The 15222-nt window shown below is 34.9% G+C and overlaps 1 protein-coding gene across 1 annotated transcript in view; it reads right to left on the reverse strand.

Moving 5' to 3' along the window:
* Window positions 1-15222, reverse strand: part of Trm1 (tRNA methyltransferase 1) — a 97046-nt gene that overhangs the window by 73199 nt on the left and 8625 nt on the right. The window contains exon 3 of the mRNA XM_090371373.1: window positions 4296-4483. Coding sequence (XP_090227499.1) covers window positions 4296-4483 — 188 coding nt within the window. The remainder of the gene's footprint in view (window positions 1-4295; window positions 4484-15222) is intronic.

The following is a 15222-nucleotide window of genomic DNA, read 5'->3' on the forward strand; positions in this document are numbered from 1 at the left end:
TGATATTTTTAAAAAGCACATTTCTGGAGCTCACTACCATAAAACAAAAACAATTTGCTGTTCCCATTTATTGGACTTTTCTGTTAGTGTAATCTATTATAAACGGGTAGTAAACTTGATCTTATTGCATTTGCGATAATACCGGTGGCTGGAATTCTGTGGGTTTTTACATTATTATGATGAAACGTGTTTTCCCCTTCCATGAAATATCCAATCATGTAAAAAAAACAAAATCTCTTCATTCCTATTTCTTAAGCTTCGTAACTTGTTATTCCGTATCTCACTTGCATGTATAGTGTTAGTTGCAATTTGTGAGTGCGGTGTTCTTTGTTATTGATTGCTCATCTTTTTTACTGTTTTTTCAAATTTTACAACCCAAAAAATAAATAAATAAAAATGTTAGTGAACAGATATATCAATTAGTTAGTATGTACATATTACAGTAAGTATTAATTAAGCTAGTATGTAAGTGTAAATTTATTTTTATTTTGCTAATCTGCGGAAAATATTCTTCCGATTTTTTTGTATCATTTAATTTTGTTAATTGGTAAGGTAATAAAGCGTAAATTTGTGAAGTTGTGCCTTATATCTTTAATGTTATAGCCTGTGGATAATATTCCCCCTATTTCTGCTTATTAGAATTGCTGTTTAATAGAATTAAAATTCAATTTGCAGATGTGGTCACAATGACCAGCACTTACTACACATCATATAGTGAACAGTATTTCATTATGGAGAGTCCATCATAAAGTGATTTGACTGTGAACCAATTGTAAAGCAGGGGTCCACTGTGTACATAAATGGGTTTTCAATTTAACTCTTTAAAAGAAAAGTTTAAAGAATCACATAGAAAAGAGGCAAACAGTAGATGAAATGGTTTCAGTGAAAGTAAGATTAATAAATTAGGTATGACAGATGCACCTAAAAGCACAAAGCAGCATTAAAGGATGAAAGAGTATATATAATATGTATTAATATTAAATTAAAAGAATAAACAGATTCGTTTCTCGGCATGTTTTTCCTTTCGATACAAATATTTGGTATTAGCTCCCTTTTATACTAACGCCTACAAATACCAGAGCCCTTACTACAAGGTTGGGCTTCACAACCTCAGCGGCACCTCCATAGCCAGGTGGGCAGGAGCAGCAGTGCATAGCACATGCTTCTTGATTAGACCGGGTTACGAGACTGTGCCCACCAAATACGGAGGATGTGGAAAGGTCAGGAAATTACCACTGCATATCCCCCACCGGAGCAATATGGCCTTAGTTGCTAATGTTCCTAAAAACCAAATCACAAACAACCTCAGTAAGCTTAGTGTTATTTATTAACTTTTTCTATGATTTTTTATCTTTCTGCTGTCTAATTCTAAATTTCTTTCCGTTGATTAAACTAATAGTGTAATACAAGGGTGAAACGAACGTTCCTACTATCCTACTTCCATTGCTATTTTTCGTCTTTATTTATTTAAAATACTCCTTTTCCTTTCTCAATTTAATACCTACCCTTATACCATTTGCTTGTTCCAAATTTATTTTTAACATACACTGATTTCTTATCTATACAAAATTAAATCCTACACTAAATTCCACATATTTATATTAAACTTATTGATATTAACCATTTTTATCCCAACTTAATACTTATTTTTACCTAAATTAATTAAACTGCATTGGGACTACCTTGTCCATATTGTATTAAAAAGTGCTAATTTCATTTCATTCCTTTTTGCCCTTTCACATTTCTTCTACTACTATGCACAAGTATAGAAATGCAGTTCCTAATACATGGTCAGGTGTAGTTCCCCTGATGAAATACCTGATCATGTATCAATATTTATTTCTGCTGACATCAGATCAAGCATTTTTTGCATTACTAAAACTTAGTAAAAAGTCTAAGCATTATTAGACCTTTTACTAAAATAGTTTTCCCCCACATCTGATGACAGCTATACCATTTTCATTTTATTTCCATTTGCATTTTATTAAAACAGCACACTTCAAGACTCGAAATAAAAAAAAAAAAAAAACACTCAACCAGAAATCATAAAATTCAAGTAATAACTAGAATAGGTATGAACAGATATTTTGCAAGTCATAAATAAGCGACAAGAAGTGGCATTATAAGTCATCATTGGGAGATTAATGTGCCTATTATCTTGCAACCGCTGCTGTCTACACATCCACCATTCAAAAAAAAAAAAAAAAAAAAAAAAAAAAGAGAAAAATGTTTAGTTTGTTTTAGTGCGTCGCGTTGATTGTTGCGTTCCGTCGCACCGCAAAAAGACAATTTTTTCCGTTATTTATGTCGGGAATGTCGAATTTTTTAATAGAAATTTTTTTTTTTTGTTCAGAAATCGCGAAAATGATGGGTAAACGCAAAAGAGTTGCGCTTTCAGTTAAACAAAGACTTGAAATTATTCAAAAGTTTTAAAATGGTGCATCCGTTAAATCTCTAAGGAACCATTATAATTTTGGTGACCAAACCATACGCAACATTGTAAAAAATAAAGGGAAGCTATTAGATTTAAAATCGACATCGGAAAAAATAAAGGGAAGCATCGTATTGGACACATGAGTAGTACATGGTAAGTTTTTTTATTTATTGCCATATTTTTTACGTAGGTTGCTGAACATTTTTCGATATAGTAAGTCCCTGACTTATGCAACTACGGATTTTTACGTAAATTTGTTTTCACTGAATTTTTTTTATTTATTTATTTATTTTTTTAGGATTGTAAAATTTAAAACAACAAAAAAATAATAATAATAAGCAATCAATAATGAAGATCACAGCATGCACAAATTACACAAGTGAGATCGGAGTAACAAGCAAAAAAATTTGAAAGAAGAGAATATTCTTACAATTTATTTATGGTTTTTTTTTTTTTTTTTTTTTTTAATATGACTGAAGATTTCAGTGAAGGGGACACACTCATTTCACCATAATAATGTAAAAACCCACAGAATTCCAGCTATTGGTATTATTGCAAATGCAATAAGATCGAGTTTACTACTCGTTTATAATTAGATGCCGAACAGAAAAGCCCAATAACACAGAAAGTGCAAATTGTTTTTATTGTTTTATGGTAGTGACCTCCAGAAATGTGCTTTAGTAAAATGTGAGCTTGTGTGGGGTGATAATAGTGAGTTTTCGCCTTAACCCTGTGAAATTCTTTACAGAAAACTTCATTTTGACTGTTATCATTGTGCCGACTAAGAGACAGTGGTACTAGTAAATCTACCAAGAAAAGGAAAGCGATAGATTTGGGTCAGAAAGTTAAATTAATAAGAATGTATGAAAATGGTCAAACATTAACAAGTATCGTGCTGAATTCAGATTTGTCAATAATAATATAGCAGCAATGTGTTACTAGTCATTCTCAAGTTACGTAAAACTCGACGAAGTAAGAATTAATGGAATGTAACTCATACGTATGTTGAGGACTTCTGTATTTTTGGATTAACCAGGAAATCGATTATCCGGGATTTGTTTTTTACCATCTATCCCAGAAAATCGAGAGCTTACTGTATTTTGTTGTACTAATTTTACTTTACAGTTTCCCCCACTTTATATTGGCTTGGCAATTCAGCCCATAATTTTCTTAATTCATCATAACCTCTAGGATATTAACTTCTTTTTCTACTTTCCTCACTCTTTTAGTTACTGGCACTTTGTGTAACTTTCATTCCATTTATACTTACTTAATTTAATTTAAGTATTAATACATTATATAATTATAAAAAATTACATATATATTTTTGGATAATTTCCTTTACTTAAAAAATTTTCATTTATGTCACCAATGAGGGAAATAAAGTTCTTCCAAATAAATGACTAGCTTTGTAAATTATTATAATCATTTGTAATTAAAATAATCAAATTTTGTAATGTTCCCATATAGTTTTCTTTCCTTTCCTCTCAACAATTGATTGAAATATAACTCAACCAACAACAGTTGATCATATGGTAGTCATTTTAATCTCCCACTTCTTCCTTTTTTATATTTTGCTCTGACTTTCACTCAGACACTATTCTGTTCACTATGGAGTAACTCAATGCTTTCCAAGGGAATCTTTTCATACCAGTTGCTCTATTAAAAATTTGAAAAGTCTATACTGAAAACGTGCTACAAAATTATCAACACCTTGTGTATGATTTCACATGGCCAACAAGTTAAAATTCAGTTTTATGTTAATGATTTAAACTTTTTGTTTAAACATGTATAACCAAACCTGGGAACATAACAATAAAAATTTAAATACTTTTTCATTGAATTAATTCGAACTACTTACGCAGCTTCTTCTCTGCTAGGAATAACAATATCTTTCACATTATTATGTGAAATGTTTCTTTCAATACTTTCAAATGCCTTTTGGGAAAAATCATTAGCTATAATTTTTGCAATTCCTGGAACTTCTTTGGCATATCTTATGGCCCGCAATCCAGATGCAGAAAGAGCTTCTAAAATAGTAACTTTATTCTAAAATAAATAACAGACATATTTAATAATAGCAAAACATTGTCTTCTACAATTAAAATAAAAATATATATTTCAAAAACACTAAATGAATAAGCATTGTAGAATAAATCAAATTAAGAATCACTTTTTGTGTCATCAAAGGTTTATTTTGATGATCTTAGGTACACAGCATTGTTCTTATGTGTCTATTCTTTCTCAGCTGAAAAAATGCAATTTTGATTTTACTTTAAGATAGGAATGGACAGCATGAAAATTTTATAAATAGCTGCAGGCCAGTTATATACATTGTCCTCCCTCACCGATCACAACCTTTCTTGATTAGAGTCTTGCACATTCATGCATTTTTATGAAATGCATGAATGTGCAAGACTGAGTATTCATCCCACATGCATTATGTGGGATGAATACTCAGACACTTGGCTCCACTTCTTTTTTAAATTTTGAATAGTTTGTTGAGTGTCTAAGTATAAAACTACCAATAGGCACTTTCAATATACTAAATAATACTGCATCCTTGTTAATGTTTTGGACCCAACTTTGAGTATTCATTATTGTGTGTAGGTAATTGGTCAGCAAGAAATAAGGAGGCAAATTGAGCAGGTAAAAGGAGCAGGAGAAAGGACCATGTGGGATCAGTGATACTTGTAGCTCCTTGTTCTTCTGCAACTAAAATGAATTCTTGACCTGTATCATTCAAAGTTTCATCCTCTTAATACTCTAATTAAGATTAGTAGAGGCCCATGATGCAAGAAAGCAAGCTTATACAGCATCGGCCAAAAAAAAAAAAAAAAAATTCCTCGAGTGTTTCCCATAACATTTCTTGATGGATGCTTTAGTTGAATACACACTGTAAATCTGATTTAGAATTCTCTTTGATCAAAAACTTGTCTTCAGATAAATTGTACTTCGCTTTATCCTTTGTAAGACAGGTAAAAAATTAGTATTACTATTAATACTGGCAAAATGATACAAAGAAACAATCAACTGCTAAAAAATAAATAAATAATCCTAAATTACACTAACATGTATTCTGTGTACCATACTGCAATAATAGACTTCACTAAACTGCAAATAAAATTATAACAATTGCATTCTAATCATACTATTATATAAATTACAGAGTTAAAGAGTTAACAGATAAGGATGCAATTTCTGACTGTGAACAGAATGTAAAGAGAATCACAGAATTAGTTTGCCACACTTGCCCTGAGTAATTATTAAAATAAATTTCAATTATTGTCAGTCACTAACCACCAGAAAAGGAAAAAAAAAAAAAAAAAAAAACCAAGATGATCTTAGTAGTCACATGCTCAATAAACACTATTCACCGCACTAACTATAAAAAAAAAACTGTAAACTATAAATATAAAATTAAACTAGATGGGCAAAACCACCTAGTTTAAGTTTGTGTCAAGTTTTACCTAACTTAATTTCAAATAATTTAATTAAAATTAATAAATGATTAATTGATTAATTGTCATTTAATCAATTAAATTATATTTAATAATTGAATAATAATTCAATCATTAAATAATAGAAAAGCACCATTGTATGATCTTTTCACTCTTACATTAAAATTGCTCGCACCCTCTCCCATATATATATATATATATATACACACACATCAGATACGATTGACACACGTAGGTGATGTAATATTGCATCCGCTGTTACTTTCAGCTATATAAGCACACTCTGCAAGAGTTGCCATCATTCCTTGCTCATGTCATTAGGATGGTGAGTTATATGCAGTTGACGCCATGAAGAAAGAGTTCTATGGTTGCTTTACGTGAGGAAGGATGCTCTTCCTGTCATATTGCTTATAGAGTGTCTTGTAATCAGTCAACAGTGAGTCCAAACTCAAGAATATTGGTTCTGCTGATAGGTAAAAAGGAACCGGACGCAAACAAGTCTCTATGCCAAAACAGGAACCTGTTTTGAAGTGCTTATGCCTTAAAAAAACCGCAAAGCTTCTTTGTCCAAGTTGAAAAGAGAATGGGAAGAACTACAGGAGTGGTAGCAAGTGCAGTAACAGTCAGAAGACTGCCTCTTCAAAAATGGACTTGTAGCCTGTCGTCCTAAGAAGCCCCTCCTTACACAAAAAAATGAAAAAAAGGCCCAATTAATTTGGTGTAAGGAGCATGTCAAATGGACCCCCGAGCAGTGGAAGTCGTTTTTTTTCTTGGATGAGAAGAAATTCAACCTGCATGGCTCTGATGGGAGACAAACAATTCGCCATAGATGTGGTGAAGGATACCATCCAGACCGCACTGTGTCTACAGTGAAATTCCCTACCAGCCAAATGATATGGGAGTGCATTTCGTATCACAGAGTAGGTCACCTGCAGTTTATAAAAGATTCCGTAAATGCCAATGGATACCTGGCTATATTGGAAGGCAAATTGCTGCCAACCATTAGAGACCATTTCAACCCACCAAGTAACTGCATCTTTCAGGACGACTCCACTCCTTGTCATCGGGCAAAAAGTGTTAAGTAGCACTTCTATAGTTACTTTAGCTTCATTTCTGTATTAGAGGTTTGACTGTAATGTGTTTACATTTGTTACAGGTGAAAAAATGGTTGGAAGAACGGTCCATTACAACTCTTAGCTGGCCAGGAAACAGCCCAGACCTGAATCCTATAGAGAACTTTTGGCATTGTGTGAAATCATCTGTTGCTAGAAAGAAACCAAAGACCATTCATGAACTTCAGGAAGGCATAATTCGTGTTTGGAAACCATGAACTATCAGTTGATTATCTTCAGAAATTGATCTTGTCAATGCCTCGACAGTGGGCTGATGTCATCAGGGCCAGAGGCAGTCAAACTAAATATTATTTTGCACCTGATGAACTTTTCATTTTGTTTTCCATTTAAACTGATAAACTTAAGCAAACTGAGGGCTTCTGATGACATTTCAGCCATAATTGTCGTGTTTACCAAAACTGTTGTATAAAGGTTGCAAATGCTCATTTTGAAATATTTTGAGAGCACAGTCAAATATTACTTAGCTTTGTCTTAACTATTAATAAATAGCTTTTGTTTATATTTCTATTTGTAATGCTGGTCATTAATGTAACATACCATCGCAAAAAAGGGTTAGAAATGTGAAATTCCTAGGTGGTTATAAAATAAGTTTCCCTATTCGGGAGACCCTAGTGTCAAAACAGTTAGATAGTGCTGTGAAAATCGGTGGATATGTCATTTAGGGTATGGGGAAGCTATTTGTAGAAGAAAAAAAAATTAGTTCAAATATCCACCACCAGGGGAATAATTGGCACTGTAAACATGAGATGGAATACTTAACTTAGGATTAGATTTTAATATCAGAACTTAGAATTCTACAGATATTGTTCTATGTGCTTTCCTTCACTTGAGATGACATTCTGAAAACTGAGAACTGTGTGCAACAGTTTCACGTAGCATCTCATTGGGGATGTTGGCTACATGCTGTTTAATACTTGCTTTCAAATCGACAAGCGTCTGTATGCCGCCACGGTAGACTCTGTCTTTCAGGTATCCCCGTAGACAGAAATCACAGGGATTGAGATCTGCTGATTGGACTGACCAGAACTGCGGAAAGTCTCTAGAAATGATGCCATCATTTCCAAATGTTGAACGGAGCAGTTCCTTTACTTGTCAACCAACGTGGGGAACAGCACCATCTTGCAAGAACACTTTGGGCTGCAAGCATTGCCTTTCTTGCAAAGTGGGAATAATGTGATCTCTTAGAATACTGCAGTACCATGCACTAGTTACCGTACACCTTACGGTGCCACGAGGTGTACCCTTCAAAGAAAAATGGTCCGATTATAAACCCTGCTGTGAATCCACACCATACTGTAATGTATAGACTTTGTAGTGGTCTTTCATGTACAGCTAATCGACAGATGGACGATAATTTCCCTATGTTTGACAGTTTTGTGCATTTACAGCTACACAAAGAGTGAAATATGCCTCATCAGACCACAAGATCATTCGAGCCTATGTACCATCAAGTTCCATATGAGCCAGAAATCGTAGAGCAAAGTCTATTCGTTGTTGCTGATCACAAGATTTTAGTTCTTGCACTACATGAATCTTGTACAGGAACCAGCATAAAATTATTCTAAGCACTCTACATACAGTAGACCAAGTGTCTAATGATCCATCATAATAAAACGATCCATGCGTATACTACCTGGGTAGTATGCATTACCCAAGCTTAAACAGCCTTTTCATATTCTTTGACATTTAGTCAAGAAATATATTTAGATTAAACCATGCACACCATCATGCATCTCTCATATTGTGGAGTTATACTTCATAACTGGGTTGTCACTATTGCAATAGGGTACCTGCCCACCCACCGATGATGAAGACAACGGTGCTTCGAAACGGTGCTGTCTGGGTGGTGGTGGTGCCCATCTGTGAATAAGTAACAGTAGTCTTCTCTACCATAAAAGCATTACTTATTCAAAGTATTCACAATATGAGATATAATAAAACGATGCATGCATACTACCTGGGTAGTAGAAATGATGGAGATGCATTACCCATACTTAAAACAGCCTTTTCATACTCTGACATTTAGTCAAGAAATATGTTTAGAATAACTAAATACCTTTAGCTAATGCATGGGTTTTCCATCTCATGCTTAGTGTAGACTAAACAATATCCTCACTTAACTCTAGATGTGCACATCAGATTATATTAATCTTAAATTATAGGTGAAACTTCATACCTTTGAGTAGGACTGTTAATCTCTCAACACTCAATCGTGAATGATTATAATATGAAAATAAGCATGCCTTCAACTCTCATATCACGCCGCTGTCTTTCTGTGATTCTTTCCAATTCCCTTGACGTGATATGAGAGTTTAAGGCATACTTATTGTAATTAATAGTTATTTTAACTTGATTCAAGCACCATCAAGCATCTCTCATATTGTCAAGTTATACTTCATAACCGGGTTGTCACTATTGCAACAGGGTACCTGCCCCCTCACCAATGATGAAGCCAACCAGCTTCAAAATGGTGCCATCCAGGTGGTGGTACCCATCTGAGAATAAGCATCAGTAGTCTTCTCTACCAGAGAAGAGTTACTTATTCAAAGTAGTGCAATACCTAGGCAACTCGTCATGAAGGTATTCACAATATGGGATATAATAAAATGATGCATGCATACTACCTGGGTAGAAGAAATGATGGAGATGCATTACCCATGCTTAAACAGCCTTTTCACATTTAGTTGTTGTTGAAATGGGTAGTTTTTAAGTTTCAAACTTTATCTTTTGGATCTATCCATATATATGCTTTCTGAGTTTTGGCATAAGTAAGAAAATCTGTCCAATTCTTTCACTATTTACTAGTTATAGTTAGTGAAACAGGTGGTTCGTTATTACTAGAAAATCCACTCTGTCACAATTGGAAAAGCAGTTTGCTGGCAGAGCCAGGGAACAGTTAAATTACATATAAGCAAAGTGCTTATAGCAGATCAGGTTTTCTAGTGTGCTTAAGAATATACATACAAACATGCTTTTTTTTTACTATCATTCTCTCATTGTCTTTAAATTCATGTTTCATACTCTCAGAACTCTATTCAAGGTTCTTTCTAGAGGAACAGAATTTGCATCCCTGAGCCATTCCATTTATTCTATTTCCTTTGTATTTCACTTTCCTATATTTTTCTTTTTATATTTCTCATGAGCCATTAATTTTACAAATGTGTAGCGAGAAACCATATTCTTCCTATGCCATCTTTTTTCTCCTTCACAAAATTTTAGAAACCTTTTTCTTGCTGCTTTGTAAGTTATTTATTTACTTTTTTTTTTTCTCTTCTGGGTTTCTGGTATTTATCATGAAACCTCTTTCTTTCATTTCATTATTATTATTTTTTTACTGCTTGAGGTCTCTTTTGACCTATTCTTATATTCTAGACATTTCTACTATATATTCTTTAAGTTTTGCTTTTGGGTTGACCTGTTTGCACTGTCAGTTAGATAAGTTTTATATATATATCATATGCCTGCATTATATTTTCTCTCCAACATTTATCTCCTCTCCTTTTGGCTTTTTATATTTTAAATTCTTAATTTTATGAAATTCTCCCTGTTTTACCATTTTTTAACTGTACTTTGCTTTGGTATATGTTTTATGTTAGAAAAAGAGGCTGTATATTGCCATCTTTCGGTGCATTTCTGGTGGTTGACTCTCAATAACAACATCAGGGTTGTGCCATATATGTAATACCAAATCACATATCTAATACCAAATATATGACAATATATTTATCTATTTTTATTTGTACATTTATATGAAATTACATTTTTCTTTTATATATGCTGTAATTTCTTTCTTTGATTTCTTTACCTCTGTCTTTATTCTTTTTCTATACTTCTTTGCTCTTTTGATATCACTTATATATATATATATATATATATATATATATATATATATATATATATATATCACTTGTTGAGCATATGCTAATTACACATTACTATAGTTATTAAACATTATTTGACTGTGATCCTGGGGTTACAAAAATGGATGTGGGTGCCATGTGTGTTGTTTAAAAATGTGTATGGTCTCCTATTAACTGAAGCACTAGCATATTGGCAGACAAACAGATAGCTACAGTTCTGTTCAACAACTCAAGTCATCAAATCACTGATGACTCAATTCAGTCATTCAGCTAGATGACTTGGATCACTAATCATCAGTACTGAGTATAATGCACAGTGCTGGCTTTAACTTTGTGGACTACAAACAAGGTTGCACATATCTAATACCAAGGCAAATCACATATAATCACAAAAGTTCTTCAAATGGAAGTCTCTCTCATGCATTTGAAGTGTTACCAAGAGAAATTAGTGCAAGCTAGCACATTATTACAGAGTGAAACATGGGCTCATAAAAAAGAAAGCATAAATGACAGATGAACACTCATCATCTCTGCTTGCAAAGAAATTCAAAAGAATGCCATCAGCAAATAAAATCAAGGCAACAGTATTTTGGGGGTATAACGGTATGCTTCTTGGTAATTTCCTTAAATGAGGAACACTGAATATTGAGCACTACTGTAACATGCTAAGATGACAACAAGGAATCTATCCAGGCCTCGATAGATTGATGCCTTGATGGAATAAATGTTTAAACATTTGCAGTAACTAAGAAGAAAAGAGATGTGAACCAAAGTTTCATTTGTTATATATATAAGAATAAAGTCCTTCACACAAGAATGCTTGTCATCTTATTTCTGAAACACTTTTGCCTTGATGTGGGATTTACCTAACAAGATAACTCTTTTTCCTTGAGAAAGTTAAAAATAAACAGTTGTATCTTTCTTAAGGGAATTATGATGGTCTTAGGCATTATCTGAATTCTATTCACTGGTGACAGTCGGCGAATATAACAAATAGTACAAATGCTAAATGGAAACACTGACAGAAGTAATTTTAAAAGGTACTAATCTTTCAATATCTTTAAAGGGCTACTGTTACAGGCCTAGACCGAAGTGCGAATGACCAGCAAACTGATGAATTTAATAAAATATAAAGAGTTGCATTGGATGAACATAAATTATCAAGAGAGAGAGAGCACCAAGAAGATGACAACACCGATGACCCTAAACATACAATTGATGAGCTAAATGATTTATCTGCACGTGTATTAGGAGACCGGCAGAATTACTTAACAAGTACAGGTGACTGTTGAAAAAAAAGCTGTGAATTAGGGTTGAATTTGAAAGTGTCTGCAATTTCTGCCCAGACACGATAGGAGGGAGTATACGATGAGAGCCTTGTCGATCAATTCGGTCCTGGAAATATTGTGCAAGGCTCAAGGGGTAGAATTTTTTTCAGCCTGGTCTGTACTTGTTAACAGAAGGGACTGCTTCTACAGGGACGGGATACACTTAAATAGAAAGGGTGCAAGAATATTTGCTGATGCTATCGAGGCAGTGTTAGTTGGGTCAGAAAACTGCTAGCTTGGGGGGGGGGGGATACAAGGACTAATAGATTAACAGTAGCCACTGGCAGAGGTGAAAGTGATTCTTGCACGGCTTCTACTGGAATGAGCAGAAGCCTGGAAAACAAGATGCAGATATTTCAGAGACTGCTGGGAGTCATTGCAGTACAAGTAAACACATGGGTTGTGTTAGGGTAGCTAAGAAAAAGAGCAGGTGCATGTATACTTGTGTGTACACCAATGCTAGAAGTTTGGTAATTAAATTTGATGAATTTGAGGTACAGCTCAAAGCATCAAAGGCGGATATTATTGGGATATCAGAGACGTGGTGTCACACAACAGATATAAGGAATGCAGAACTGGAATTTGGGGAGTATAACATCTACAGAAAGGATAGACAGGATAGAAAGGGAGGAGGGGTTATGCTATTAGTTAAGAAACACATAAAATCCAAGGAAGTGAAGCCAGTCGACATCGCTGGACAGTGCAGTGTCGAGTCAGTTTGGTGTGACATAAGCATTGGGAGATCAAAATTGAGTAGGAGTGTGCTATAGGCCTAATGATTCTGATGAGTATAATAAGAAACTGTACAGGAAATAGAGTGGGCCAGTAAATCAGAGAGTCTTATAATGGGGGATTTTAATTTCCTAGATATTGACTGGAATTTGGGGCTGCTCACTCACACACTAGCAAGGCTTTTGTGGATTTATTCAATGATTGTTTTCTACATCAGCATGTTCGGGAGTCAACTAGAGGGAGTAATACTCTTGATTTGATTATCAGTAGTGATTCTTCGTGCATTAAGAATCTGCAGATAGAAGAACCACTAGGTGGCAGTAATCACAGTGTGCTGAAGAAGGATTTACTTAAAGAAGTAACTACCATCAGGGGTAAAGGAAAGGGTTTTTGCTTCTGTAAAGGTGAGTACAGTGGTCTCAGAAAGTTTTTAAATTCTGTACAGTGGGATCAACTGACGATGTTACCAACAGCAAATTCAAAATGGGAAGCATTCAAAGAACTTATCTCGGAAGTTACTAGGCTTTACATACCAACTAAGAAATATTGTTCAAGGTTTATGCCTAAGTGGATGTCAGATGAACTAATAAGACATATGGCAGAGAAGAAAAATGCATGGGATACATACAAATTAACACGTGACACAGAAGCCTATGATAGATATAAGTTGATCCGTAACCAAGTTACAAAGGAGGTTAGGCAGGGGAAGGCAGATTACGAGAAATCTTTGGCAAGGGATGCAAAGAAAAACAGCAAAGAGTTCTTTACTTATGTAAACTCTAGAAGGAAGGGGATGAATCAGATTGGTCCACTTGATATCAATGGTTCAACTGTTGATGATCCTGCTCAGGTAGCTAACAAACTAAATGAATATTTTGCATCGACATTCACACATGGAGTTATTCAGCGAGGGGAATGCCAGAGGTATATTCAACTCTGGCAGTAAACTAGATAATCTTGTAATAACTGAGAGTAAAGTGGAGGAGAAATTGTTGAAGATAAACACAAGAAAGGCACCTGGGGTGGATGGGATCTATCCAGTTATATTAAAGGAGGCTGCAAAGGAAGTAAGCAAACCCTTAGCCATAATTATGAGAGCTTCTTTGGACTCAGGGGAGGTACCCATAGACTGGAAATGTGCAAATGTGACCCCAATTCACAAAGGAGGGTCAAAGGCTGACACAAGTAATTATAGACTTGTGATTTTAACTTCTGTTCCAGGAAAATTAATGGAGACACTGGTTAAAGAAGCACTGCAGGATCATCTAGACAAGTCTTCAGTTATAGCTCGGACACAGCATGGTTTTGTTAAGGGGAAGTCTTGCCTGACCAATTTCATTGGATACCATGATGCAGTCACAAAAGAACTAGATGCAGGGAATAACTTTGATATTATATATTTGGATCTTAGAAAGGCTTTTGATACTGTTGCACATGGAAGACTGCTGCACAAATTGGAGCAGTGTGGCACTGGAGGCAAATTGCTGTTATGAATAAAGGGATGGTTGAGGGGAAGAAGACAGAGTGGTAATCAATGGACACTGCTCATCGTGGACTAATGTTATTAGTGGAGTCCCTCAGGGTTCAGTGTTGGGTCCATTGTTGTTTTCTGTTTTTATAAATGATATTGATGATGGTATATCAAGATTGATTGATTTGGTAGTTATTGGCGCATCGGCTTCTGTGGCCATATTGCACCTCCCAAGGTTTTTGCAGTACTTTGATCCAAGCCCGAGGCGGGAATCGAACCCGCGACCTTTGGGTTGCCGGGCAGGTACTTTACCCACTCGGCTAGCCCGGTCGGCTGATATATCAAGCTTAATGTCCAAGTTTGCAGACGATACAAAGGTTGGCAGGGTTGTTAAGGACACTACTGACACTATGCTGCTGCAACAACATCTGGACAGGTTGAGCAGATGGGCTGAGAGGTGGCATATGAAGTTTAACATTGACAAATGTAAAGTACTACGTATGGGAAACAGCAACCCCAGAGCAATGTATGAACTCTGTGGTACTACACTGACAGTGGTAGAGAATGAAAAGGACCTGGGGGTAATTGTGCAGGCAGATATGAAGTTCTCTGAGCAGTGCAGATGGGCTGCAAGAGTAGCTCATGGTGTCTTGTCAATGATATACAGGAATTTTTCTAGCAGGGATAAGGAGGTGATTATTCCCTTGTATAAGGCAATGGTCAGGCCACACCTTGAGTACTGTATACAGGTCTGGAGGTCTCATTTCAAGAAGGATGTAGAGCTACTGGAACGAGTACAGAGA

The sequence above is a fragment of the Mastigoproctus giganteus genome, chromosome 4 (assembly GCF_048544385.1).
Source record: "Mastigoproctus giganteus isolate SK-2022 chromosome 4, ASM4854438v1, whole genome shotgun sequence".
Taxonomy (NCBI): Eukaryota; Metazoa; Arthropoda; class Arachnida; order Uropygi; family Thelyphonidae; genus Mastigoproctus; species Mastigoproctus giganteus.